This window comes from Lynx rufus, unplaced genomic scaffold, assembly GCF_022079265.1.
Source record: "Lynx rufus isolate CCGP_SWC_20201006 ecotype Redwood Valley unplaced genomic scaffold, mLynRuf1.p SCAF_2, whole genome shotgun sequence".
NCBI lineage: Eukaryota > Metazoa > Chordata > Mammalia > Carnivora > Felidae > Lynx > Lynx rufus.
The window spans coordinates 368,041-395,564 of record NW_025814834.1 but is presented as its reverse complement, the minus strand read 5'-3'; the positions used below and the strand labels follow the sequence as shown (position 1 = coordinate 395,564).

The following is a 27,524-nucleotide window of genomic DNA, read 5'->3' as shown; positions in this document are numbered from 1 at the left end:
CCAGTTGAGGACCAGATGCAGCACTTAGCGATCGTGCCTGCAGTGTCCTTTAAGCTGGAACATTTATTTTTTTCTTTATCTTTTACCGCCTTGACAGTATTGAAGAGCACAGTCCTTTTTCTCTTTAATAGGATGTTCTTGACTTGTGGTTTGTCATCTGGTTTCCTGGGATTAGGTTCAGGGGACACATCCCCAGCTGGACCCCTACCCGGGTGTTGTCACGTCCTTCTCAGGGGGTCACGACAGAGACGCCACCTGGCCTCACTGGTGGTGTGAATCTTCATCGCTGCTTTCCGGTTATTAGCTATCAGTTACTATAGTTACTAGTTTTTCTCTTTCAACTAATAAGCAATCTGTGGAGAGGCATGTTAAGACCTTTCAGTTATCCTGTTTCCCTCCAGATCTAACCCTAACCAGATGGTCATAGGCTCCCGCAGTCCTGGGCCTCACTTTCAAACTCAGATAACCAGGGATCGAAATCCTCTCCGTTCAGAAGAAACAGAACCTATGCCAGGGACGGAAGAGGAGAAACAAAGCCCATAGAATCCTCAGAGAGGACCCCACCTTTTGTCTGTCCCATGGGCAAGACACAGAAAATTGCTTTATGCTGGGTGATGCTTATGAGGAATAGGAATCCGAATGTACAGTTTTCATCTTGTTATGCGAAATTCTAGTCTAGTCATTTATAACAGTAAAACACTGGTAATTCATCAGGAGGCTGGTGCATCCATACTGTGGAGTATCAGGCAACTGCACAGGAACGTAGAGGCTTCCTGTGTCGTGGCACGTGGGACGTTCTGTCGGACGCCCTGTCCCTGTTGTGTGAGCAAAGACTCAACAGGTGTGTGTGGGGTTTGCTGCTGCCCGTGGGGAAAAAGGAGAATTACACCCCATTTATGCCATAGAAGAACCAGGTGGTATTCGTGGCCACGGGGAAGGCAGCTGTGGGTTCCGGGAGCCAGTGAGGGGGCTTTTCCCTGTGGACGCATTCTGGTGCCTGCGAGTTTGAACCTTGTTGACGTGTTACTGTCTTACGCTTTCCGGAACGCCCTGCAGAAGTCAGAGAGGACCTTCATCTCTGAAACACGAGCAGTGTCCAGTCACAGGGACACACGGAGAACAGGAGCGCCTGCAGGTCTGAGATGCGGTGGCAGAGAGTGCGGTGTTGGCGGGATGGGACTGGAAGATGAAAGTGAGGCAGAATCTCCACCAGGAGGCTTTGACTGAAGGTGGAGGAGGGGAGCGAAAATTCAGGGAACAGCTCAGGAGGCCCAGCACCCAGCACCCAGGAAGCCCAAACCAGCAGAGGGAGCCTTTAAGAAATTACCTGGGGAAAATATCCAGAACTGAATGCACAAATTTCCACGTTAGAACCATCTACACGTTCCTCGTATAACCCACAAGGAAAGATCACCACAGAACACACCGGCGTGAAATGTCATAGTAGGGGATGGGACCAGAGAGCTTCCAGGAGGAGAGACCAGGAAGCGTGTCAGACTCGTCAGGGGCAACACTGGAAGCCACAAGACGACCGGGCAGGCGGTCGTGCAGAACACAAAAGTAAGTCAGTTCCCACCCAAGGGCCTGTGCCCCGTCCAGCAGGACTTCCAGGACTTCCGTGCAGAGAAAATAAGAGAGTTTTCCAGACACGCGGTTTTGCAAAGGGGTGAGTGCTGAGCACCCCTTAAAGGACAAAAGAGACCAGCATGGCGGCGGTGGGGGGGGGCCTCACGCTGGGGGCCGGGGCCCGGAGAGCACCTGCCAGCGCGCAGGCAGCGGGGAGAAAATTGTCTCGTGGATCAGACCCATCGAAGAGTTTAAATTCCGCATGGATGGGGCGCCTGGGTGGCGCAGTCGGTTAAGCGTCCGACTTCAGCCAGGTCACGATCTCGCGGTCCGTGGGTTCGAGCCCCGCGTCGGGCTCTGGGCTGATGGCTCAGAGCCTGGAGCCTGTTTCCGATTCTGTGTCTCCCTCTCTCTCTGCCCCTCCCCCGTTCATACTCTGTCTCTCTCTGTCCCAAAAATAAATAAACGTTGAAAAAAAAAAAAAAATTCCGCATGGATGGTTTAGGCTGAATTAGTGATGGGAACATAGAGAATTGAGTAAATGAAAAGAGGCACTCAGTAAGTCAAGAAAAAGGAAAGGAGCAAAATATAGTTAGAATTCACCATAGCTGAGCCTGTGAGTTGTACTCACGTGATCAATAGTATGGAAACCAAATTTAAAATTCAGCGGCCATCGAGGGGTGCGGGAGGGCTCAGAGGCCAGGTCTCCCACAGGCACCCCGGGCGGGCGTCAGAGCTGCTGGGGAGGGTGGGGGGGTTTCTGTCCCAGCAGGAGTGCTTGAGCATGGGGCCCACAATGCCTGGGTTCTGTCTCAGGCCCTGCCTGACGTTTCTAATTACACCGTGGGTCATTGCATACAAATCGGTGTGAGAGCAGTGCTGCCGGCTGCTCAGGTTTAAAAGTTAGAAAGTCTCTGCTCTCTTTCTCACTCTTTCTCTAAATAAATAAACTTTAAAAGCGGGGAGGGCTTCTCGGTGGCTCAGTCAGTTAAGTGTCCCACTCTTGGTTTCGGCTCAGGGCATTATCTCACAGTTGGTGGGATCGAGCCTCGAGTCTGGCTCTGCATGCGCGGACAGCGCAGAAGCTGCTTGGGATTCTCTCCTCCTTCGCTGCCCCCTCCTGCTTACTCACGTGCACGCACACTCTCTGTGTGTAAATATACTTTAAAAAATAATAATAGTAATTTGTAGGAGAGCCGTATCAAAAACATCAACTTTTCCTAAAACAGGCAGATTTGTATGTTTAGTGTTGACATATTAATTCAGAGTCATTCCAAATATAATTGTAAAGTATCAAGTGGGTTGTTGTGCTATCTGGTAAGTTTGTAATTTAAACATTTCTCTGTTTCCGGGCGTTTGAGTGGCACGGTCGGTTGAGCATCCAACTTCAGCTCAGGTCATGATCTCACAGTTTGTGAGTTCAAGCCCCACGTTGGGCTCTGTGCTGACAGAGGCCCTCCCCACCCCACCTTCCCTCTCCGCACCTCCCCTGGTTGTGTTCTTTTTCAAAAATCTATATTAAAAAATAAAAAATCTTCTCTTTTCATGAAAAAATGTGTGTGTCTGTCTGGATTATAAATGCGTCTGAGTGTGCATCTCTTGGATTTCAGGGCACCACCAAAATTAACACTTTTAACTGGTCCAGAGTCCGAAAACTCAGCTTCAAGAGGAAAAGGTTTCTCATCAAACTGCACCCAGAGGTCCGTGTAAGTACGATTTTGAGCACTTTCTAAATTTTAAGAAAATTTATTCTGCTAGAATATTGACTTTTCAAATTATAAAGCACTTTGGCGCCATGCACACAAGAGTTTAAGGATGGGATCTGGAATTGTGCAGAAGGGCTTCTGGGTAACCTGCCCTGTAGGGCTGCCGTTGAGGATGGGTCAGCATTCTGGGCAGGGACCACTTACACAGCTCTTCCCAGCTGGCTTTCGGGTTTAGCCGGGTCTGGGGTGAGAGAGAGAAGCTCCCAGGGGCTGCTGAGAACAGTCTGTTTATTGAGCCTCTTTGTTCTCTAGGTAAGGAGGCTGTGGTCTGAAGGCCTACAGCACATTAGCATTAGAGCTTCTGTCACAAGTAAGCTGAGGGACGTTCCCAGTATTCCCTGTCTCTTTGATTCAGAAATTGACCTTTTACGTGCTCTAAATGGAGAAGTCTTGATTTTCAGAAAATAAGTACTCCTTTCATTTGAGATTGTCTGTCAATAAAGTAATAATTACATATGAATTTACTGAAATGGGTAAAGATGGAAAAAAGTAAATGTCTCTATAAGTGTGATAGTTAGGAAAAATCCAGTACTTGAAACGATTCGAAGATGTCCACATTGGTACGTTCCCAGTGTACAAAGGAGGTTAGGAAATGAGAGTAGATTAGCCGAACGCTGCGGTTGAGGCTTAAGAGGCTGTGTCAGCGAAGACTGGCTTCCAGTGGTGGGAGATTTAGGCCCTGAACCAGCTGAGAAGAAGGCTCTACTTAAGCTTTTAAAAGGCACTTGATTAGCAAGAGCTTTTGTCCAACAGCAGGTTCCTGGGCTGCCTGGCTGTTTCCTTTCTGTAGAAGCCAGGAAGGAGGGCTTGTTTCTTACTCAAGTATCTGCTGTAGGGATGGGAGGGAAGGATAAGGGATGCTGAAAACGTACACAAAATCAGGTAAAGGGCTGCCGTTTTCTCCGTGAGTGAAAGAAAGGGTTCTGGGGCTGTTGGGACAAGTTGGAAAGAGGAGCGTCCCTGCCCAGTGTGCTGGAGCCACAGCGTGACACTCCATCAGGGCTCAGGGCTGCGGCTGCACCTGCCCATGGCAGTTACAGCTTGTATCCGTCAGCACTTAGATTTTAAAGACAGAATACAGGAGTCTGGGTAGGATAGTCTTTCTGGAAGATAATTTAGTAATATGTCACGAGGTTCAAAAATGTGCATTGTGGGGGCGCCTGGCTGGCTCAGTCGGAAGAGCATGTGACTCTTGTTCTCGAGGTCATGACTTTGAGTCCCCTGTTGGATGTAGAGATTACATAAGTAAATAATTTTTTTTAATATGCATTGTTTTAAGCTCAGTGTAACAATTCTAGGAACTTATCCTGAGGAGTAGCTATGAGAGAAGGCAGTAGTTTCTTCAAGGCGATGTGTGTGAGGACATCCAGCACATCCCAAAACTCCGCAGGCAACAGCATATAAATAATTGCCTCACAGACAAAATGCCCTGGTTTGCTGGGTGGGATGTGTCGCAAGGATACACTTATAAATGTTAGCAGTTGTGCGATCGTGGGTGACTGTATTTTTCTGGTAATTTCTACAGTGAAATTTCTTCTCAAATATAAATGACACCAGAAGTCTTTATTGATAATTCAGAATAAAAATCTTCCTGAGTTTTTTAAGTTTATTTATTTAAATTTTTATTTTTGAGAGAGAGAATGTGCCCGTGAGCAGGGGAGGGACAGAGAGAGAGGGAGACACAGAATCCGAAGCAGACTCCAGGCTCCGAGCCGTCAGCACAGAGCCTGATGCGGGGCTTGAACTCACGAACCATGAAATCATGACCTGAGCCGAGGTTGGACACTTAACCAACGGAGCCACCCAGGCGCCCCAAGTTTATTTTGAGCAGGAGTACGTGCACATGCACTCGCACTTGAGCACTTGAGGGGCAGAGAGAGGGGGAGAGAGAGTCCCGTGCCGTCAGCGCAGAGCCCAGCTCGGGACTCTGTTTCATGAACCGTGACATCATGACCTGAGCCAAAATCAAGGGTCAGACGCTCAACCCATGGAGTCACCCAGGTCTCCCAAAAATATCTTCCTAATTTTTAACTTTGAATAAAAAGCCTGTTGCCTGAATACTGCCTAAATTTTCTTCTTGAATTAGTTACTTGAACCTTTGTGTTTTGTTTCTAGGGACCTTACCAGGACACACTGGAGTTCTTGTTGGGTAGTAGAGACGGCTGTAAGAACTTCTGGAAGATCTGTGTGGAGTATCACACCTTCTTCAGACTCTTTGATCAACCTCAGCCCAGAGCTAAAGCTGTCTTCTTCAGCAGGGGCTCCTCCTTCAGATACAGGTGGGGCCACACCACGTGTCGGCGGGGCTCTGGCGGCTTTTAGGACTGAGAGTATGCATGTCCCTGGTCAGCAGGCAAGCACTGTGAAATGGTTCAGAGAATTACATGCAGAACACAGCTACTGTGAAACTGGAGGGAGCAAATCCAGTAAGGTAGTGGAAAAAACAGTTGTGATAAAAACTGTGCGAAATCGGTTATGTTTATCACAAACAGAACTTTACAATGTCTCTGGGAACTTAGAGGGCTGGCACGTGCTATTTCGCCTTCCTGGAAAATTAATGCTGTGAATTGCTGCCGATTCTTTCCTTTAAAATCTGAACTTTTATTCACAGTGGAAGGACTCAGAAGCAGCTGGTGGATTATGTCCGAGACAGTGGGGTGAAGAGGGTTCCCTATGAGAGGTGAGCACCATGGTCTTTGTGATGGAGAGTATGTGCTTTTAAAGTTAATATTTTACATAGTTTTAACCTTTACGTAGTCACCTCAAGTACGTAAACATGTATTTTGACACTGGAGTTCTCTTTCTTTTATTTTTTTTAAATAATGGATTAATATCTGTCTATAGTTACTCTGCGCAGATACGGGTAATTACTTTTTAGCCTCTAATCTGTATAGCGTATCTTATAGATAATGTTTTTATATAGTATGCTTAACTTTGAATCTGAAAATGCATGGGTTTTTTGCATGTGAAATTTTTCTTCAGCGTGAGGGGATAATTTTACCTCTTCTGCGACATCTGTTTTATCTGAATTCCTGCTTTTTGTCACTGCCTGTTTCTAGCCAGGTGCCTGTGGCATGTTATCAGAACCTTAGCCCCGTTCTTACGTGCACTCTTCCTCGGGGCACAGCTGCCCTCAGAACAGGTGCTGGGAGAGGCAGGCCCGGTGGCTCACAGATTGTTCTCTGTTTGCAGAAGACACAGCAAGACTCGGATGTCTATTCGTGCTCTGACTGCAGACTTGCCAAGACAGGTTAGTCCTTCCGGTTGAAACATACGTGATATTATCACCCGTACTCTTTTGCAGAATCACCTGGCAGTGTTGTAACAGGACTCTTAGAATCAGTCCTGTTGTTTACATGGCACTCCCAGCCCGGGGGCTGTTTGCAGAAAAGGAGTCCTAAGTAAGGAAAAAGCTTTGTGCATTGAGACGCACCACGGTGGTATTGTAACGCTGCCTGTGCTAGGTGACTCACTAGCACGGTTTTGGTTTCAGGTGTGCCCATTCGATGGGGAGTACCCGGGAACCGCCACAAGTCCCGGGGCAGGAGAGCGGTGTGCAGCCTGGGACACACGCACAATGTGTTGGCAAGGGGAGCTAGCAGGTTGCGGAGCAGCCTGTGTGATGAATCTAAAGTGACAGATGCACAGAGAGGACAGGCTAGAGGCACAAACCTAAGTGTCCCGTGTCGTCTCTGGGTGGCAGGGTTCCAGGCAAGTTCTACTACTTGCCTATCAGGAAGCTCAGCTTGCTTGTCAGGAAAACAGACACTGAATGTTACCTTTATAAAAGCGTGAAACTGTAAAATGCCAGCTTAGGGCGCTAATTTACTTAAACTATATTCACAGAGTGAGATTTTTTTTGCTAATATGTTAAGGGTGAAAAGCAGGAAACAAATTTATATCCGTGTTTGGCGTGATTACTACTATACTAAGCATGGGCATAGCCAGAGGCACGTGCAAATGCTTCACAGAGAGACATTTGACCACAGAATCCAAAATGTGATAGCAGAGCCGGCGTGAGGGGACGTGGCTGGTCCTGTGCTTCCCGTGTGCTTGACTAGAGTCTTCCTGTCTGCAGGCTCACAGGTCAGCTTCCACATATGTACTGTATGTAGACTCTTGCTCTCTTCATGTGATGCTGTCACTGTCTCCTCGTGCAGCTCTGTAGTTTCACATTTAGAAGTTTTTATTCCCGTTCGATGTTAGTCTTTGTTGACAGTTGGTCATTTATATTGTTACAGTATTTCCAGAAGCTGCACTTGCACCTCATGTATCAAAGCTCGTGTTTCCCAAACTTTGTTTAATTGGATCTTTTAAATAAAAACATTCCTTAACTCTTCTAGGTATGTTTCACATTTAGGAATTTTTTGCTGAATCAATGGATATTAAAAGACTTCTGTTTAAACAAAGTTAAAATTTATGAATGGTTTCTTTTTTTTAATTTTTTTAAAGTTTATTTATTTTGAGAGAAAGAGAGCACACAAGCACAGGAGGGGCAAAGAGAGAGGGAGGCAGAGAATCCCAGACAGGCTTTGCACTGTCAGCACAGAGCCCAATGTAGGGGCCGATCCCATGAACCGCGGGATCACGATCAGACCTGAAATAAAGAATCGGAAGCTTAACTGACTAAACCACTCAGGTGCCCCTGAATAGTTTGAAATAGTATGAATGGGGGCACCTGACTGGCTCAGTCAGAAGAGCGTGTGACTCTTGATCTCAAGGTTGTGAATTCAAGTCCCACATTGGAGCTGCAGCCTACATTAAAAATGAATGAATAAAATCGTATGAGTAGGGGTGCCTGGGTGGCTCAGTTGATTGAGTATCCAGTACAACTCTTGATTTCAGCTCAGGTCATGATCTCAGGTTTGAGGGTTTTGAGGCCAGAATCAGGCTCCATGCTGACAGTGTAGAGGCTGCTTGAGATCCTCTCTCTCCCCCTCCCCCACTCGTGCTCTCTTTCCCTGTCTCAAAATAAACATTAAAAAGATAATATGAATAGTCTAAAAATTACATTTAAACTTTCAGTTCTGATACTGTCTTTTAAAAACCACAAGAGCATGTTGAGTACAGTTGGATGATTGAAAAAGCGATGGGATGTACACCTGTGAGAGACTGACCTGTGGACTGAAAGCTACCATTTTCTTTCTGGTCGGTCACTGCTGTGGCTTCTACCGCTGCGCTCATATCGCATGCCGCTCCTTGCGCAGAAAATCATTCAGGACTGTCTGGTGTTACCTTGGTCTAACCACCCTCTTGACGATGTTGTGTGTGTATACGTCATCTGAAGTTTCCTGGAGGCATGACTGTCTTGTGGCACGTGAGCAGTGACGGAAGGAGAAGAGAGGGCTCACCCCGTCTCCTTGCGTGTGGGACTGTAAGTGAGGACAGGGTCCTCCTGCCCCTGAGCAGCTGCTCACGCGAGCTGGGGGCGACACCAGTGCTTCCAGAAGGCCCCGGGCTCCTGTGCTGCGGGCGCTGGCAGAGTCCCCAGCCGTGCGTGCCCATGTGAATGTACTACCGACACGCTTCATCAGTGCCTGGCCATGACCTCCGAGGAATGAGCGTCATGTGCAGCCGTGTGTGTCGCCTTATTGGTGCTTTGCTTTGGAGTCTCGTTAGCTGAATGGAGTGGCTCACACCCTCTGTCCTCTGCCCCGGAAATGATGAGTATCCAGCACGCTCTCCTGCAACCTCAGGGTGGCACGGGACACTCTTACAGCATAAGAGAAAAAATGAAACTGTAAGGGGTTTTAAACAGATGATCCTGGGTCCTTCTGAAATCCTATCTACGTTTACAAATCTTCAGTTCTAATGGGGAAAGTCTGGTCAGTCGCACTTCTCAGTAGAGGCAGACGTACGAGCTTGGGTCCGTTAGCTTTGCAGCTTTCTAATGATGATTTGTAATCTTATGTGCGCCTCTTTTCTGCTCTTCATCTGTGACCCACAGAGCGTCTCCTTCACCGAGGGCCTGAGGACCTCTGCGTCCCCGTCTTCAGCAGACGCCTCCTTCTATTCCGTTCCTACCTCCCCTCTGGCCCTGCGAGGCCTGCCTGATTTCAGAGACAGCAGTGGCTCCCTCACCGAGCCCCAGGCTCCCGACACCAAGAGGCCAGCCGCAGAGAGGAGCAGCACAGCAGCGGCCGACGGCAACACCAGACGGGCCCAGTCCCCCGGGCCCCCTGCACCGCAGCCTTGTCAAGGTGTTGGGTTTTGTCACGTTGTGAGGAGTTGCAGCCCCAGTCGCCCCGTGGGGCAGAGTCACGACACTGCCACAGACCCAGACGCAGGGGGTGCTGGCGGGGAGCGTAGAGCTGCTGGTAAAAGTGACCGCGGGGGTGGCGGTGGCTTGACCGTGGGTTTGTCCCCCACCAAGGGGGAGCACCCACATGGCCGGCAGGGCAGTGGTGGTGGTGGGGGGCCTGTTTTCACATTGACAAATGCCCGGCTGCAGGTGTCTGAGGAGTTCATAGACGATGACCCGGCAGACATCTCTTTCTTTGCTGGAGGCTCGGAGGCATTTTCCTTCCCCTACTGTGCATTAGCCCCGCAGGCCCCTCCCTGTGGTCACCCCAACTCCACCCCCTCCAGCCCAGACAGGTACCCCCCGGGGGTCATACACATGCACGTAGAGCACGGTTTTGAATTTGAGGGAGAGGATGGCTTTGGTGGCAACGTGCACCCCTCAGACACCTCAGAGCTGTTTGAGGTGAAGGCACAAGCCAGCCTGATGCAGAGCCTGCTGAGCGCCTCGGAGACCAGCTCGCTGAGGAACAACCAGTCTGAGAACAGCTCCCTCAGCAACCTGCCGCTTCACAGCGGCCTGTCTGTGCGCACTCCCAGCTCGGCCAATCAGTCCGAGGCCAGCTCCATGGCCAACTTCCCGGCCTGCTCGGTCCGCTCCGAGGCCAGCTCAGCCTTCCAGCTCTCAGACATTATCGACCAGTTAGAGCAGCTCAGCTACCCGCCCACCACCGCTGAGGACTCCAGCAGCACAGACACGGATTCGTGGGGCGCCGAGGCTGGGGCCCCACTAGACATGAGCCTTTTTTTCAGCAACCCTTTTGCACAGACAGGTGGAGAGAGAGTCCTTTTTGATCTGCAGACCATAAAGAATTTGACTCCAGGAGAGCGGGTAGATAAACACCCTTCCTGAGCAGCCCTGGGCCCCCTTGCAGGGTCACCCCCCACCCGCTCAGTGTGGTGAGAGCTCAGACTGGTGGCTTTACACCTAGGCAGCGAGTCTGTGTTCGAGGCTAGATGTTCTTCTTTTTCTAGTTTTCTGCTTAGTCTGTTCTGAATATCAAAGGATTAAAACTTTTGCTTAGAATGGTGTGTTAAAAGGCGTAAAGTAGATGAGTATTTCCACCTAGAGGCTGATGAGTCAGTCTTCGCAGCTTTATCTCTGGCATACGCGTTGACTCGGCGAGAAGCTGGCGCCCCACTTTTGGAACGGTACGCGGTTCTGGTCCACGTTGGTCTCTACTGCAGTGTGCATTGTGCCTGGTGCTTCTTCTTTAAGATGAAGCTTGCTGCCTGAGCTTCATCAGGACGGCAGTCTGGTGGGATTTGTCCAGGCCCCGCACAGAATTTCCAGTAAGCCCCGCAGAACCCAGCTCCTGGGAAAGGCCCTGGAGGCCGAGGCCCCCTGCCTGCCCAGCCCTGCAGCTGCACGTGGCGGGGTCCCTGGCCCTGCGGCAGCGCTCTCTGCGCCAAGGGCATTGTCTACTGACTTTAGATCCAGAAATGGTGCTGTGTTTAGATAGTGGGCTTGGAGAAGTTTGGTTTAAAATGCAATGTAAGTTTGAACTGCTTTCTTCCATCTGGCTTAATCGGGATATAAAATATTTGGTTGCAGAAAAAGCAGAACTGGACACACCGATCCGCCTGAAAGTTCAGTTGTGTAAGCTCTCACCAGAGCTCTCTACTTCACACCGATGGGGGGGCTGTTCACTAAAAAGCAGCAGCACCCAGGAGCTCCACACACGTCAAGGGCTGAGATGTTCACTCTTCGTTCGGGAGTGTCATTTCCTTCAGGTCGGGTTGCGTGTGGTACGTGGGCGCCAGCCGTTTCTAGTAGTGTCTGTTTCTGAGGCAGACGGAACGGCCACGGGAATGGACAGCCTGAGGTGGCCGTGCCCACCGGACGGGCACACTCGCAGGTGCCTTGGTCTGTGCCACCGTGAAGCCCGGGCTGCTGCCCACTTCACAGATCGGACTTTCGTAGCTTATCCTTTCTGGTCTTACCTAGTAGAGACAGGCCGTGTTAAAGGCTGTGCTTCTTAAACGTCCCTTGGTAACTGCAGGCCTCCCGTCTGTCCCTGTGTGCGGATGGCGGACCCTCCACCTGGCGGGTACGTGTGCACACGCCCAGCAGCCAGCGGCCTCTCGCCAGGGGCCGTCTTTGTCATCCGCATTCACCGGATTACCAGCAGAGGCTTTTTGCCAAATGTGTTGATGTTCCATTTCTGTACCTGCCTTAAACCTGCGGCACCGTCTCATCACTGTGGCCTGCAGGTCCTTCTCGCTTATCCTATCCCTTGTTCCTGAGACCTGGCCTGTGTCCAGCGTGGAGGCAGCCTGGTGCAGTGTCGTTCGTGTTGGCTGACCAGTACCTGTGAAGAGACGGTGTGAGCGAGGGAGAAGGTGGTAGGGTTGCACAGGTAGGAACCACAAGTTAGAATAGCATGTTCCAGACACTTTGTCTTTCCCTTGGGGTCACTCAGAAACAAACCCTGCCTGTGTCTGTGCAGCGAGGAGTTAATCTGTGTTCCATGGAAAATGCTTTTCCTGGGCTGTGGTCGTCCTGAGGGCTGCCTCTCTCCTAATGAAAGTGCCTGGCATTGGGCTCAGCGAACCTGAGTTGTCCTGTTTCGGGTGCCTAGGCAGCAGCCCCCACGTGGGTGGGTCGGAGCCAGCCAGGGCGGGTGGGGGAGGACCTCATCACACCACCCTTGTCCTGCAGATTCCAAGTAAAGGCTGTTCTCCGACAGCTTCTACCAGGCCTTCCTGTAAAGGAGTTCTGTTTCCCCGGTGAGCCTTCATTTTCTAGAGTTGATTTTTTAGCTTTTTATTTAGAATGTTTTCAAAATACACAAAAGCAGAAAAGGGAGTAGACATACCCCCGTTGCCACCCCACTCAGCGTTACCAGAGTCCGACCGTGCCTGTGCCGTCTGCCCCTTTTCCTTCTCCGCGTTTGGTGCTCTAATATTTTCTTGTGGGCCCTGACATGCCGATGCCTTTCCTCAGAATGTCTACGTGCATCTCTGAAACGTGACCCCTTCTCTCATGGGGCCACAGACAGTCATGCAAACTTAATAACCCCGTGGTATCCTCAATAACCCTGTGGTATCCTCCAGTACCAGGGATGTACTTGAATTTGCCCTGGTGCCTGAAGGGCCTGTTAATACCTGATCTGTTCAGATCCGGCTCTAAACACACTCTGCTCAACACATGTGGCAGTGACCGCTCTTCCACCTTCTCTCGTTGACAAGACCCACTTCGTGCCAGTGACTTGTAGAAGGAGCCAGGCCCCTGGTCCTGGCTCGCGCCCCTGCCTATGCTGTCACCTGTCTGCCCTTCCCCTGATTCTCTGGGGGCTGAGCCCCGAGACGTGCGGACCGCTGAGCACGTGCCCTCACCCACCAGCCCTCATCCCGCAGCCCCACGAGGCTGGCACCTCTGTGCCATCAGCACGTGGGGCAGCACGGCTGAGAAACGAGCCCGGTCCCAGACGCTCTGTGGATACCACTGGGACAGCTGTTACGTTCAGATTCAGGTTTAGCTTTTTGGCAAGATCTGGAGAAATGTATAAGAGCTTTTCTCTTCCAGAGTGTTCATACTATGTTTAGGTTGGCGGGTCTCCCTTTCTAGTGAAGTCAGTGACTTGGAAACCAGTCGTGGCTCTCCTTGGAGGCGCCTGCCATTCACGTCTCCACCAACCCCCTTTGCTTCCGGGTGGGTCGTAACCCCCACACATAGGGAGTTCTTTAGAAACCCGGGGAAGGGGAGCCCGAAGGACGCTTCCTGCTACAAATTATGTCCTTTCTGCTTGTAGCAGATAGTTCAGGCAGTGACCTTGTTCTGTTTTATCTTAGTAAGAGATGCTTTACCACAAATATCAAAATATCTGGAGCAGTTCGGATTGAGCGTCAGTACTTCCTGAAGCATCGTTGGGTCTTTCTTTTGTTTGTTTATGACCATCGTCTTTTCTCTGGAAGCCCTCATGTGCACGAGGCCGTCTTGGGAGGGTGGTCCCTTATTCCTGGATCACAGGATGGATGTTCGTACCTGAGTGAGCTGTGCAGAGTTGTAACCAGCACTTCTTATGTCAGTGGCCACTTTGCTGAGAGTGTGTAGTTGAAAAGTGCCTGCAGTGTAAACGGTTTTCTCCTTTTATGTGCTGCCTGCCTTGGCCAGATGCAGGCCTGACCTCCCACAGGAGGGCACCCACCAGCCCCATCACAGACGGGAGTGTTGGGGCCATAGACAGTGCCTGTTACCTCCATGAAGTCCACCTCTGAGAGTACACCTGCTTGAGGCAGAATATTTATTTATATTAGTTATCAAGTCTATTTTTGTATTTAAGTTTCCAAAGTCCAGTATTTTACATACACCACTATATGAGTATCTAAAGTCTAATAGTAAGGTTTCAGGTTAGCAAGATTGACCGCACTCAAATAGGCAATGGTGTGTACTGTGTAACTTTATGAGTCGCTAGGTCTGGTTGTGTGCCTTTTCTGTGTTCCAAGGGAATTCCCTGAGTATGGAGTTAGGTCAGGATCCCCTTTTCCAGTTAACAAAGTGTGTTGTGTCATTGACACACGATGTTACGTTAGTGTCAGTTGTACAACAGTGATTGGACAAGTCTGGGCATCGGGTGTGCTTGCTGTGAGGAGGGCCGCCATCTGTCACCACCCAACCTCATCACAGTACCTTGTGTGTGACAACACACATTTTAGAAATAGCAGTAATGGTAGATGGATGGACAATAAAAATAGGACATCAAAAAGCTTACAGGGAAACCTGTACATCTGTTCATCATAGTTGTTGGCAAAGTCCTTTCTAACTGGGTCCTGTGTGGACATACGTGGATTTTCAGTGACGATCTCCTCCACCTGCCGCCCCACATGAGTCACCACGAGCGCCCCTCGTGTCGTGGCTGCAATCACGTAGGACCCACCTGGCACGTGGGCCATCTCCCCATGAGCCATGGGTTTGTGTGACATTTGATGCCAGTGCCTGTGTCTTCAAGGTACCATTCTCTCCTGGTTCACGGAACATCAAAAAAGAAATCCATTTCTAGAACAATTACTTCACAGACAAAAATGTTAACCTTCTCCAGGCGCGTACAGTTGAGAATTGAGAATTTCAGTGTGTGTTCTCAAGGCATGGAGTCACGCTGCCAGGGTTTTTCTTTGGCCCTTGTCCTGAAGTTACAGAGCTTGTCACAGCTGGCTGGAGTGCAGGTGGCCTGGTTGGCCCCTCTGTGAGGTCTGGTGGCTGTGCTGTGAGGTCCCAAAGTGCTATCTTTGGCCTAAAAACATCTACTTTCCCCTAGGAAATGCAGAGGAAAGGAACCGGTACTTCCTGACGCACTTAATTTATTCATTCTCTAAAGAAAACACGGATGTTGCCTCCTTTGTGGTACTTAACAGAATTTGTTTTCCACTGAAATTGCCATTTATAAATTCACAGATATGTACTAATTCAGAACTTAATTGTTTATTCAATAAAATAAGGAAATATTTACTATGAACTTTTAAATGGGATTTTTAGCTTCCTTTCCCTCTCCTTTTTTTATAGTTTTGGTTTATATATGTTAAAGATGGTCTCGCGTATTAAACGAATCTCCGGAACAGCTACATCTTGTTTCTACAACCTCTTCACTGGCGCCTCTTTCACTTCGTAGGCTTCTGAGCAGCGAATAGGCACCTTGGCGGGATTGCTTCAGGTGTGGACAGGCGGCCCTCTGGAAGGCCAGCAGGGGAGGGTGCCGTGCACTTTCGCGGGGGTCACTCCATCTCAGGGCCTGACGGGTGCGGCCAGCATGCAGGCGGACTTGGGGGGCCATGGCCTGCTGCTCGGGGCCCCGCACCGCACCTCTCGGGTGGCGCTGTCTGCAGCGTTGGGGACAAACACGTGGTCCTTAGGCTTAGACTGCACGCAAAACACCTGCTGCGGCTTCTTAATTCTGAAGGTGAGAACGTTGTGCCTTTTCTTCCCCGAGTCAGCTGGAACCCTGTGAAGTCCCCGACCCAAAGCACAGCAGCTACACAGAGTCTGAACTTGAGTTTCGCCTCTGGCCAACACGAGCTCTTGCTGCCCCCACGGAGCCGCCCGCCCCTGTGCAGCCCCCCCCCCCCCCCCCGCTGGGTCCTGGAGCTTGGCAGATGCTGCTCTCACCTCTCCCTCCTGGTGCTCTGAGCAACACGGGCCCCTGGGAGCGGCTGCCGGTCTCCTCCCTGGGGCTTCGCGGTGCCTGGCGCCTGGTGTGGCCGGAACCGGGGGGCCGTGGCAGCAGCAGCAGCCTTCTAGAAAAGCACCTTGGCACACACCCCACAACCCGCATGGGTGGTCCCTTCCCCACTCAGAGGGTTGGTGTGCCACAGGAAGTCCTTCCCTCCCGCGACACGTGGGTCCCCAGGAGGTGTGTCATTAACAAATCCAGATTTCAAGAAACTGCTGAAAGCTTTCTCTTTTCCATCTCATCTCTAGGATGACTGGTTAGAAGGGTGAAAACCGTCTGACTTCTATTGCTGAATTATGTCAATCTCGGTTACATTTGTTTCCTAACAACATCACATACAGGCTTTTTTGTGGGTTTTTTTTTTTTTTTTTTTGAATAGTTGGTTGTGGGTACCTTGTCCCCGATGCTGCAGTGGGTTCAGAAGACCCATGTCCTCCGTTAGAACCCAGATGCAGGGCACCCTGGACCACACGCAAGAGACCTCACCCCTGCAGACGCCCAAAATGTGACTGTGTTGTAGGCCACAATACCTGTTTTCCTTAACAGGGAAAGAGTCCTGTTTATTTAGAACAAAAGAAAAGATTGACAGTGCACGATGGCGTCTCCCTCTTCACTTCAGGTCACCACAGCCACATCCACACCCTGAGGTCCCCCTGTGCCGGACACCGGCCCACAGCCTTGTGGGTGAGCACCACAGCGCCGTGGAAAGGTGCGGCACAAGTCAGCCCTCCTCTGCCGTTTGGCGGTAACACGGCGGGCGACGAGCTGGTGTTTGTGCCCCATGCGCCCGCCGTTTTCCTTCCACTCTTATTTTTGAGCCAGATTTTGTGTAAAAGTGACCCCCGACATCCTAGTCCAAAAGCAGAGCCAGAAGTGGTTTTCTGCTAACTTGTGATGCTCACATTTACCTGAATTCTCTGTACAGTTTAGCCTTTTCCATTTATGGAATTAATGATCCATTTTTCAAACGAAAGGAGTTTCTAGATCTTACTTTCTTGCTATCGTATTATCCTTCAGACTTGACCTTGTATTTTCCAAACCGAACCTTGATTCTTCTTCCACCTTAGGCAGAATTTTCAAGAGAGTTCATTACGGGGTTTTGAAAAAGAATTTAAAGGTACGAAATGAAAATAAGCCTAAATTTTGCTCTGTGCTGTTATCTCTCCCCAGCTAGTTAGATGGATAAGGTGAAGATGATCACAGAAGTGTAATACTGTGCTTTTTAAAATGACATTTCAAAAATTACAAGATAAATAGTTAGAAATTTTTGGAAATAAAGAACATCACCTGTCAGAGTTGCTTCCTGTTGGCAGTTTGAGATGTTTTGAATGTGTGTTTTCAAAGATAATCAAACCTTGTACGTTGGCCCTTTGAGTGCAGAGCTGTCTTGAACACTGGGTGGACAGCGTGGAGCCACTCCAGCAGGAATGAGGAGCTCAGTAGAACGTAGCTGTCATTTTTGTCTATCAATTTCAAATAATTTGATGCTGGAAATGGAAGAATTTCTGAAAATTCCTCATGCACAAGTAGAAGAATTGGTCATTCTTTTTTTTTTTCTTTTTAAAGTTTATTTTGAGAGCGTGTGAGCCGGGGAAGGGCAGAGAAAGAGAATCCAAGCAGGCTGTGCTGATAGCACAGACGTGGGGCTCGAACTCGCAAACCGTAAAGTCATGACCTGAGCCGAAACCAAGAGTTGGATGTTTAACCAGCTGAGCCACCAGGTGCCCCGGAACCGGTCATTCTTGATGCTGCGGTGACACAGTAGAGCACCACCTTTGTGTCTGAGTAGATCAATGGTAGGGACCCTGTCACTCAGAATAGTACTCTCGCGGTTTTTCCGTAGAGGACCTCGGACACGGGAGTCTGTTTTCACAAATATTGAAGACTCTTTCCGTGTCCGTTAAGGCTAAATGTGTTCCGTGGTATCTGAAACGACGGCTTAGCATTTCAAAAATCCCTCAGATCTGCATCCTGGTATGTCAGCGATGACAGGGTTTGCTATGGCAGGGAGCTTCTAACGTGAGTGCCCTTGCGCGCTGTCAACACAGGGTCCAGAGCAGCAGGCCGTGGACACCACTGGCTTCTGTCACTCCGGAAGAACACGCCACAGAGCCACAGCCCACGCCTGTGTTCTCCGTGTGCAGTGTACGCGTTGGTGACCTCAGATGCAGTACTAAGGCTGACCCACACAGGATAGGGCATGGAGCCGTGGCGCCCACTCCAGCAGCCTCCAGCAGCAGTGTAGACGGGTTCCATGCTCACTGCCACTTGCTTGGAAAAGTGTCTCCTGACAGATTTGCTTTGTCGTGTAGGATCTGTGTTCACATAATTTGAAGTAGGTATGACTTCTGTTTCGATGTAGCTGACAGATTTAATAAAAACAGGTGTTTAATAGCAGTTTGTGGTACTTTTTAATCTATTCACTAAATTGTGAGGTGACGACTTTTGTCAAGTAAGTGTCCACAGTGATAATATCAAATGACGGCTTGTACCCTCCCTGGAACCACAATGCTTTATTCCAAATGAGCGGTCCGTCCTGGAAGGGTGGTTCCTCTCACAAGTTCATCAGAAGGGCCGTGTATTGGAAGCCGCATTCTCTAGTTTGATGGCCCGACCGGCCCGACCCCACGGGTCATGGCACCCATCCGTGACACTTCAGGGAGGACCACCTCCTCCAGCATCACCTTCTGCTGTTTAAACATGAAGTCAAGTTCACAGTGACTTTCTGGGAAACCGTCCACTATGACCTTGTGGTAGGACCACCCATCTTTGAGGGAGGCGCTGCGCAGGGCATGGGGCGGGGTGGGGGGCAGAGCGGAGCAGTGGACTTACCTTATTTTCATAACCAATGAGTATGAAATATCTCAGTTCTCACACTTTGAACAGTACAGTTGTGAAAAATAAGGTATGTTGCTAGGAGCTTCTAGACTTTTTTGTGAATTCTCCTGTGTGTAAAAGTATCTCCCGACACAGTTCTGAGCTTGCTTGAGACAAAAAGGGTTTTGGATAGGAGTCCTAAAATAGCTCATCTTTGGAAACACCGCTTTCCCTCGTAGGGGTCCTCCGCACCACAGGGGCCGGCAGAGCCCTCGACCCCATCTGACCTCTTCAGAAGCGACTAGGCTCCTGCACATGAGTAGGGCACGAAGGAAGCCCATGTGATTTCAAGGTTGCTTTAGCATGTTTTAAATGTGTAATAAAAGGAAATTCTAATTTGTTTAAATTAATGTGGAATAAAAGCACATTCTGATTTGATTAATAATTTCATGCTCTTAACAGCGTCCAGGTTTTCTTGGTCAGTGAATGTTTGCTTGAGTTTTCACTCTCCGTCATGGTGAGAGGCCCACAGGAAAGTTCTGCCCTCATAGCATTGGTAGCTCCCCTCCAAGGCGGGACCCCCTCCCTGGGCGAGACCCCGCCAGCACCAGCAGCCTTCCAGAACTCCACCTTTGTCAATGTGAAAATCAAGCCTGCCGGCCGCGCCCCAGGGCTCCCTGGTGCCATGCTCACCCGGCCCTCCGGGCAGCCCTCTGCACTGACCTGCCTGCACACGTGCATGTTTGAGGTCAAATAAGCCAAGGTTTGGTTTTATTAGCTGGTCACTATAGGTGACTGCTTTTGAAGTCTCTGTCTACGGTGTAAGAGGATCTCGCCTTGAAGCCAATGGTGGATGGGCTGAGGTGGGGTGGGGAGGCACCAGGGGTCCTGGCCAAGTCACTTAGGTGCCCGCATTCCGTAAGCCCACTTAGCCACAGTCAGGAGTAATAGTAGCATAAGAGCTAAAATGCCCATTTGTAAACCTGAGGTAAATTTCAATTATAAATAGCTTCTAAACTGGTTCAATTTCTTACATACAACTCTGCTTTAAGGATACCTCCAAAAGTTGCCATTCAGTAGTTGACTGATTTCCCATAGAAAAACATTAGAAATAACCCTTTCAGACTTGAAGGTCTCTTGATAACAGAATTCCTGTATTGCAAAACGTGGGATGGGGCATGCCTCGTCAACCCTCTTAGGACTCGGCCATGCTTTGGCCTCTGCCCAGTTCCAAGCAAACCCTGTTTTAAGAAGAAAAATAGTAGTAGTTACTGTTGTGGTATGAATCTAGAAAGCCAATATAAAATCCTTGTTAATAAAAAATTCAAGGAAGTAGAAAACAGTATGATGAGTACATGATCCAGTTTTTTGAACGAACGATTAAGTGAGGAGTGCGACCTTAAAGCGCACTTTTGTTTTTCAGATTCGTTAGCACCAGGTCGGTACCTTCCATCTAAGCTCCGCAATCTGCCTTCCGTTAATGTGCGCACAGAAGCGCCCTACTCAGGGTGTGCCTTCTGCTTCGCAGGCCTTGTGCTGCTTATTCTCATCACAGTTGCATCTTGTCTAGAACCGAGAAAAAAACCCAGAAACTCAGAGCCCTGGGGTGTCCAAACCACCTGTAGGTTGGTCTCTGAAATCGGGTCGACCGGCCACCAACCTGTGTTCGTTTCGCTTTCTGTCATATTGAGAATTGCACCTGATAGAGGCTTTGTTTACATGCCTCCCAGAAGGTGCCCGGTGGTAGCGTTAGGCTAATGTTGGCTAAAACACGGTAAGAACTGTGGTGTCTGGCCGATGTGGCGGCCCTTTCTCATTTCTTGCTCCATCCCCCGCCCCATTCAATTCCAGGCCTTTCCGTGGACAGTCCTCAGCCTTCTCCCTCCACCCGGAAGAGCCCGCTGAGCCTGAGCCCTGCATCTCAGGTGACTCTGGGCCCAGCTGAACAGGGCTTGTTCCCCCTCCTGAGCCCTGTCCTTAGCGACGCTGGCGGAGCCAGGATGGACGGCGAGGAGGAGCCAAAACACAAGGTGGGCGCCGCCCCAGCAAGAGGCTAGCCGCTGGTGGGCCTGGTTTGCAGGGAAGCCTGGGGGGCCCAGGGCGAGCTCTGTCCCAGGGGGCTGGCTCGCCCAGTGAAATCTGTCCCTAGAGCTGCACGTCGCTGGGGACTCCTCGGCCACCTTTGCGCACAGGCAGGCTTCCTTATTCATTGAATGGCCGTTCCTGGCACCTGTGGGCTTCAAGTGGGGATGTGGTGGGAATGGTAGGGCCTTGGGGGACTTCTCAGCCTCCTGCCCTCCCTCCCTTGTTGGGCACTCGATCGGGTAATTGGGAGGGTGACCAGGAACCCCCACCTTTTTGGTCTCGTGGATGAGTGGGTTCTGAAGGAGTGACCGGGTGGGGTGGGGTCCACACGAGGGGGCGTGATAGCACAGGAGGAGGGTTGTGTGGGCTTTGCGGTGGAAAGTTGAGGGGATGCCCACAGGTTTCTCTTTGCTCTCAGGGACAGGAGGCCGGCAGGTCGGAGAGCCCCAACTCGAGGATGAGGCATTGGCCAGAGGCAGTGGCACCTGTTGCGTGGCCACCCCCACCCTCCTGGCCTGTGCCCCCCCCCCCCACCCGAGCAGCAGCATAGACCAGGTGGTCCTGGCCGGGCAGCTCTGTGGGCGGGCACACAAGGGAGGACAAAGGGGCCAGGCAGCTGGAGGCTTGGGGAAGAGAGTGGTTGAAATAACGGGCGGTGGACTGTGGTGGCCCAGAGGGCACCTGTCCCCCTATGTAGAGTAGGGTCCCCGAGGAGCAAGCTGGAAGGAAGCCAGGCTCAACTGGGCCGCCAGCAGGTTGGGACCCTGCCTCACAGGTGCCTGTCACGTGGGAGGGCTGTCGTGGAGAACACCTTGTCAGGCCGTGGGTTTCATCCTGAAGTTGTTCCGAGGGATGCCATGCGTGGGATGCGGGAGATTCCTCGCGAAGTGGGGTCGACCAGTCGGAGGCCTGGCGAGGCCTCAGCACACACTCCTTCCCGGGGCCCCTGTCAGAGAGAGCAGGTCCTGAACCGGAAGACGGGATGTGCCGTTGGGCGCCTGGCAAGGGCAGGGATCCCAGGACCCCGGCCCCGGGGGCAGGGCTCACAGTCCCCGCCCCTCAGGCCTCTGTTCACATCGGGCTGCCTGGCAGAGGTCACTCTGGTCCCTCGAACCCGGTTTGGCAGCAAGACTGTTGGCTTGGGGTGTTTATTGATTTTGCAAACCTAACAATTATCTGTTTAGCTCACTGTTGCTTTGGTGCATAAACAGAATGGCCGGAAAGCTGCATAAAAAACTAAATTTTGTTTTGTTACTCTTCCGCACTACAAAAATAGTCATCCTTTAGGCGGTTCTGTAGGGAGACTTGCGAGGGTCACCGGCCGGATTCCCAGTGGGTGGCCGTGGCCTTCCCATCCAGACCAGGCCTCAGAGATGGAACCTGGGAGCCCCACCACAGGCTCACAGAGCCATGACTGGGCCCTGCACCTGGGGACCCCAGGCCCTGCCTCCTCTCCTGTCCCTGGGCACTTTCCTCAGTGCTGCCCACGGCCAGCCCGCAGGCCGGCGCTAAGACACATGGGCCACAGACCCACGAGGACTCCCTGGCAGGGCCTCAGCGGTGGCTAAGCGCTGGGAGGGGCTTCTGCGTTTGCCTCTGGCTGCCGGACTCCCCCTCCGTGGGGAGCAACCCGCCCACTTGTTTCCTGGCGTCCCTCCTCCCCAGTGTGTCCCACTTAACTGGCTGTTTCTCCCCCTTTCCAATAGAAATCCTTGAGGACTGACAGTATTCGGGAGGGACGAAGACTGAGGTGCTTTGTGGGGCACTCCCTGCCCGGGGCTCTTGGGCTGCTTCCTGTGAGGACAGGTGGCAGGGCTGGGCAGAAAGTACACTCCTCGCGGGGTGGTGCCGTCCCAGCCCCACCGATCTGCAGCCAGGCTGGCCGGGCTTCTGCTCCCCTGGGAGTTTCCCTAAGAGGTTTTTCACTGCATTGGAAACCTGCGGACCACCCTCGGTACGCAGGCAGGCTGTCCGTCAGCCGCTCCTGACTGCCACACCCCTGTGTCCCGTCACCAACTGGTGGCGCCTGTGACGTGATGGTGAGCTAATCAGTGACACTGCCGTGGCTGTGTTTCTGAGCATTTCTCTGTGGGTACTTTCATCCCCCTCAGAAGAGGAGTCGGTCTGGAACCTCAGGGTGACCCTGCTTCTGCAGGATCGCACTCAGGGCTAAGGCACTGCTTGGGACCCCACGCAAAGGAAATGTGGGTAGGAAGCCAGCTTGCCTGCCCTGGATCCCCCACCCAGAACCCCCGGGCCGACAGCGTGCAGGTGGAGGTGTCCAGGATCAGGGACACTTGGCCGCACGGGGGTGGGCAGAGGCTGCAGACCCGGAACGTGGGCCTCCTTCTCGGCTCTGGCCCCCGAGAGCTTGCTGGGCACTTCGAGCTCAGGTGGAGATGGGGTGTGTCAAAGAGACTGGACTGAATCAGGATTTGGAAAGTCATGTTTCAGTAGCACAAAGCCCAGAAAGAATTGAAGAGCCACAAAGGTTGCCACTCTGCAGGGAGGGGGTCTGGAGCTCTAGGAACAAGGGGTGGGCACTCCAAGGAGATGCTGCTGGGACCCCGGTGTTGTGTGACCGCAGAGCAGGCTCACCGGGGCTGCTGGGACAGAGCAGCTGTTGACTATTTGGAAAGAGTGGGCCGCGGGGAGTAGTCCCTGTGGGTGGAGAGGTCACGGCCAAATCGGTGGTCTCCGGGGCACACAGGAGGCATGAGACTGTGTTGCCACCGTGGGAACATGGCAACCTCTGGTCAACTTCACCTGGGGGCGGGGGCACAGGGAGGAGAGGGACCCCCAAATAGCAGCCTCTAGCCCAGCCTCCCCTGTCAGCTTCTCGCCCGCGTCGAAAGCCCATTCCAGACTCGTGCAAACCCGACTCCTCACCTTCCTCCCCAAACCTGTCACCTCGGGGATGGCAGCTTTGTCCCTGGGCCTGGACCCAAAATTACAGTCAGCTTTGTCTCCTCTGTCCCTTGGACCTCCACCCACACCAGAACGTGACCAGGAGACTCTTTCCGGGTCCTGCTGCTCCCCTCCCCACTACGGACGGAGACTTCTGCCGGGCCCCAGCCCCCCATGCTGCTCTTGGCGCGGCATCCGAGCCCCTCCCAATGAGCTCCAGTAGGCCCCAGAGACGCCCTGCCTCCCCCACCAGTAACCAGCTCACCTGTCTCTTGCCCGTCCCCCCCATCCTTGACCTCCAGCTGGTCTCCCACTACCCGACCCCCTGTCTCTGCCGGCAGGGGCTGCGGCCGCCCCACACCTCCGGCCTCCACCCTCCCCGCTCTGCCCTTCCTCCCACTGCTGTCGCTCCAGCGCGGGGGCCTCTACTCCTGGGGGAGTCCCCGGTGCCTGTGTGCCGTTGGTATGTGCTCTGTAGGTGTTTGCTTGGTGGCCTCAGGGACAGCCAGCCCTAGAGAAGTCCTCGGCCGGGTGGGGGAGCTACAGGGGAGCGTGCAGGGATAGAACAGAGCAGGGTGTCAGCCAGGTGGGACAGGACGGAGGAGGGACCTTCGAGCCGGACCTTGACAGAGGCGGCTACCTGAGGTGCTCATGGCGTGGAGGAGCCCCGCAGGGCTGAGCAGGGCCACCCACGTGGGGCATGCGGCCTGTCCTTTGCTGGCCTGCCGAGAGCTGGGTGTGGTGTGGCCCAGGTTCCCAGGGGGGCCTGCGGCAGCCCTTCCTGCTCCCGAGGGTCGGGTCCCCTCCCTGCTGATTTGGCTGCCGGCACCCGAGAGTCAGGCAGAGGCCGTGACGCCGGAGAATTCGGAGCTCCCAGGGCGGGGTCATCTCTGGCCCTGCACTCAAAGCGTGTTAGCCGGCCTGGTGCTCTGACACTGGGCACAGTTAGAATGTTTGGCAACTTTAATGACTTTTTTGTGAGTTCAGCTTAATCGTTTCTAGTCACATACATGCGTGTATACGGACACATGTATCTGTTAACCAGCTACACCCCTGGCAGCGATACCAGAACAGTAATTTCATTACAAAACCAGTAATAAGCTTCAGAACATGTTGATGTTTGAACAGTGATTTTTTTTTCTCCCTCCAAAAAAATAACATAAAATGGGAAAAACATGTGAAGGAGATCCATCTGGGCTTATGTTTGGACTCACAAGTAAATCCCTTCAGGAATTACAGATGAAAGGCGCACAATGATGTCAGCTTGGGCAGAAGAAAGCGAGAGCTGTGAGCGTGGGCGACGTGGCCGACAGACACACGCTCACACTGTCTGTGCCTCTTGCAGAGCGTGGCAGCAGATGAGGCCTATTTCATAGCGAAGGAGATTCTCGCTACAGAACGAACATACCTGAAGGATTTAGAAGTTCTCACTGTGGTATGAAACCTAAATCCTTCGTCACTTTGTCTTCTTTAATATAATCGGCACCAGAAATAGAGCATCTGTCCTGAGAAGTAGCTCTTGGCCACCATGAGATGTACATGTTTATGTTCTATTAAACATGTTTGCCTTCAAGCCTGTCTAAGAATAGAGTCAGAATAGCGAGTCCAAGTTTTTTTGTAAAACTAGTATCCATTTGAAGCTTTTCACCCAGAACTGTTTTCGTATGTTGTGAAAATTGGGTGATCAGCCAAGAGGATAGCTGTAGCACTGATTTGAACAATGGGGAATCTGGGATCGGTGCCGTGTGTCCTATGGCTACAGACCATCGGGGGCGAGGTTCCTCGGTCACCCTGAGCTCTTCCTGCAGTGGTTCCGCAGTGCGGTGGTCAAGGAGGACGCCATGCCTGCAGATCTGATGACCCTGCTCTTCTCCAACATAGACCCCATCTACGAGTTCCACAGAGGCTTCCTGCGTGAGGTGGAGCAGAGGCTGGCACTCTGGTAACACCCTGCACGCTTGGGCGGCCCCTGCCCTGGACCCCCACACGGCCAGCTCCGCCGATGTAGCTGTATCACTGCCCTCAGGAAATTCCCAGCTTCAGAAACTAACTGACAAGAACCATTGTTTGGTCGAAGCATATTTTTAGAACTTGTGGGAGGGGTAGACCTGTAACAACAGCCACTTTTATTCTTCCTTTTCCGTAAGAGAGAATGAAGTAAAGGTAGATCCACTTTTTTGCCTCATTACCGTCTTCTGTCAAATACGGGCCTCCCACCTTGAAGCATCTCACTGCCATTCTAAGACTAGGACAGCCAGGCACACTAGCGTCAAAGTACAGCTCGCAAGTTTTAACAAGGTTTTGACCGCATTTGTCCATCTCTGTCCACTCCAGGGAAGGGTCTTCCAGTGCCCATTCCACAGGCGGCCATCAACGAATCGGGGACATCCTGCTCAGGAACATGCGTCAGTTAAAGGTACCACGTGTTGGTGTGATAACTGCATACCTAGCAAATGACAGTGCGCCCTCAGCGTTGCCCTCAGAGCAGTTATCCCCTCAACACAGCTTTCCCCTCGGGGAAGCTTTCCCCTCAGGACAGCGTTCACATCAGGACAGTTTTGTAGGCAGGACATATTTCTCCCCAGGGCAGTTTTCCCCTCAAGACAGCGTTCCACTCAGGACAGCGTTCCCTTCAGTTCTCTTCAGGACAGTGTTCATCCAAGAATAGCTCCCCTCAGGATAGCGTACCCCTAAGGATTTGCCCCAGGGCAGTTTTCCCCACAAGACAGCATTCACCTGAGAACACTGTTCACCTCAGGATACGATTCCCCTAGAACATGGTTCACCCCAGGTCAGTATTCCACTCAGGACAGATTTCCCTTCAGGTGAGTTTTCTCCTCAGGACAGCATTCACCTCAGCACAGTTTTCCTCGCAGGACAGACTCCCTTAGAATAGCTTTCCCTTAGGACTGCATTAGCCACAGAGCAGCATTCTCCTGTAAAGAGCGTATGCCTCATGACAGTGTTCCCCTCAGGACAGCATTCGCCTGAGGCAGTTTTCCCCTCAGGATTGTGTTCCCATCAGGACGGTGTTTGCCCCAGGGCAATTTTCCCCTCAGGACTGGACTGCATTCCCCTCAGGACAGCCTTCCCCTCAGGACTGGACAGTGTTACCCTCAGGATAGCCTTTCCCTCGGGACAGCCTTCCCCCTCAGCACTGTACTGCATTTCCCTCAGGACAGCGTTCCCCTCAGGACAGTCTTCCCCTCAGACCTGGACTGGATTCCCCTCAGAAGAGTGTTCCCTTCAGAACTGGACAGTGTTCCCCTCAGGACAGTTTTCCCCTCAGGATAGTGTTTGCCTCAGGACAGAATTTACCTCAGGTCATTTATCCCCTCAGGACAGCTCTTTCCAGGGGAGTTTTCTCCTCAGGATAGTGTTCACCTCAGAGTTTCCCTTCAGAAAGCATTCCCCTCAGGACAGCGTTCCCCTCAGTACCGGACTGCGTTCCCCTCAGGACAGCGTTCCCCTCAGAACTGGACAGTGTTCCCCTTAGGACAGTGTCCTCCTCAGACAGCCTTCCCCTCAGGAAAGCATTCCCCTCAGGACTGGACTGCATTCCCCTCAGGACAGCGTTCTCCTCAGGACAACGTTCCCCTCAGGACTGGACTGCATTCCCCTCAGGACAGCGTTCCCCTCATGACTGGACAGTGTTCCCCTCAGGACAGCGTTCCCCTCAGGACCGGACTGCATTCCCCTCAGGACAGCGTTCTCCTCAGGACAGTCTTCCCCTCAGACCTGGACTGCATTCCCCTCAGAAGAGTGTTCCCTTCAGAACTGGACAGTGTTCCCCTCAGGACAGCCTTCCCCTCAGGACAACATTCCCCCCAGGACTGGACTCCATTCCCCTCAAGACATTCCTTCCCCTCAGAACCAGACTGCATTCCCCTCAGGACAGCGTCCCCCTCAGGACTGG

General features: G+C 51.8%; 1 protein-coding gene across 1 annotated transcript in view; it reads left to right on the top strand.

Annotated features, from left to right (window-relative positions):
- The window catches only part of FARP2 (FERM, ARH/RhoGEF and pleckstrin domain protein 2), a 108,790-nt gene that overhangs the window by 59,849 nt on the left and 21,417 nt on the right, over window positions 1-27,524 (top strand). The window contains exons 9-17 of the mRNA XM_047085476.1: window positions 3,177-3,272; window positions 5,448-5,611; window positions 5,944-6,012; window positions 6,525-6,582; window positions 9,280-9,532; window positions 20,468-20,646; window positions 24,954-25,043; window positions 25,417-25,550; window positions 25,943-26,024. Of these exons, the coding sequence (XP_046941432.1) occupies window positions 3,177-3,272; window positions 5,448-5,611; window positions 5,944-6,012; window positions 6,525-6,582; window positions 9,280-9,532; window positions 20,468-20,646; window positions 24,954-25,043; window positions 25,417-25,550; window positions 25,943-26,024 (1,125 nt within the window). The remainder of the gene's footprint in view (window positions 1-3,176; window positions 3,273-5,447; window positions 5,612-5,943; window positions 6,013-6,524; window positions 6,583-9,279; window positions 9,533-20,467; window positions 20,647-24,953; window positions 25,044-25,416; window positions 25,551-25,942; window positions 26,025-27,524) is intronic.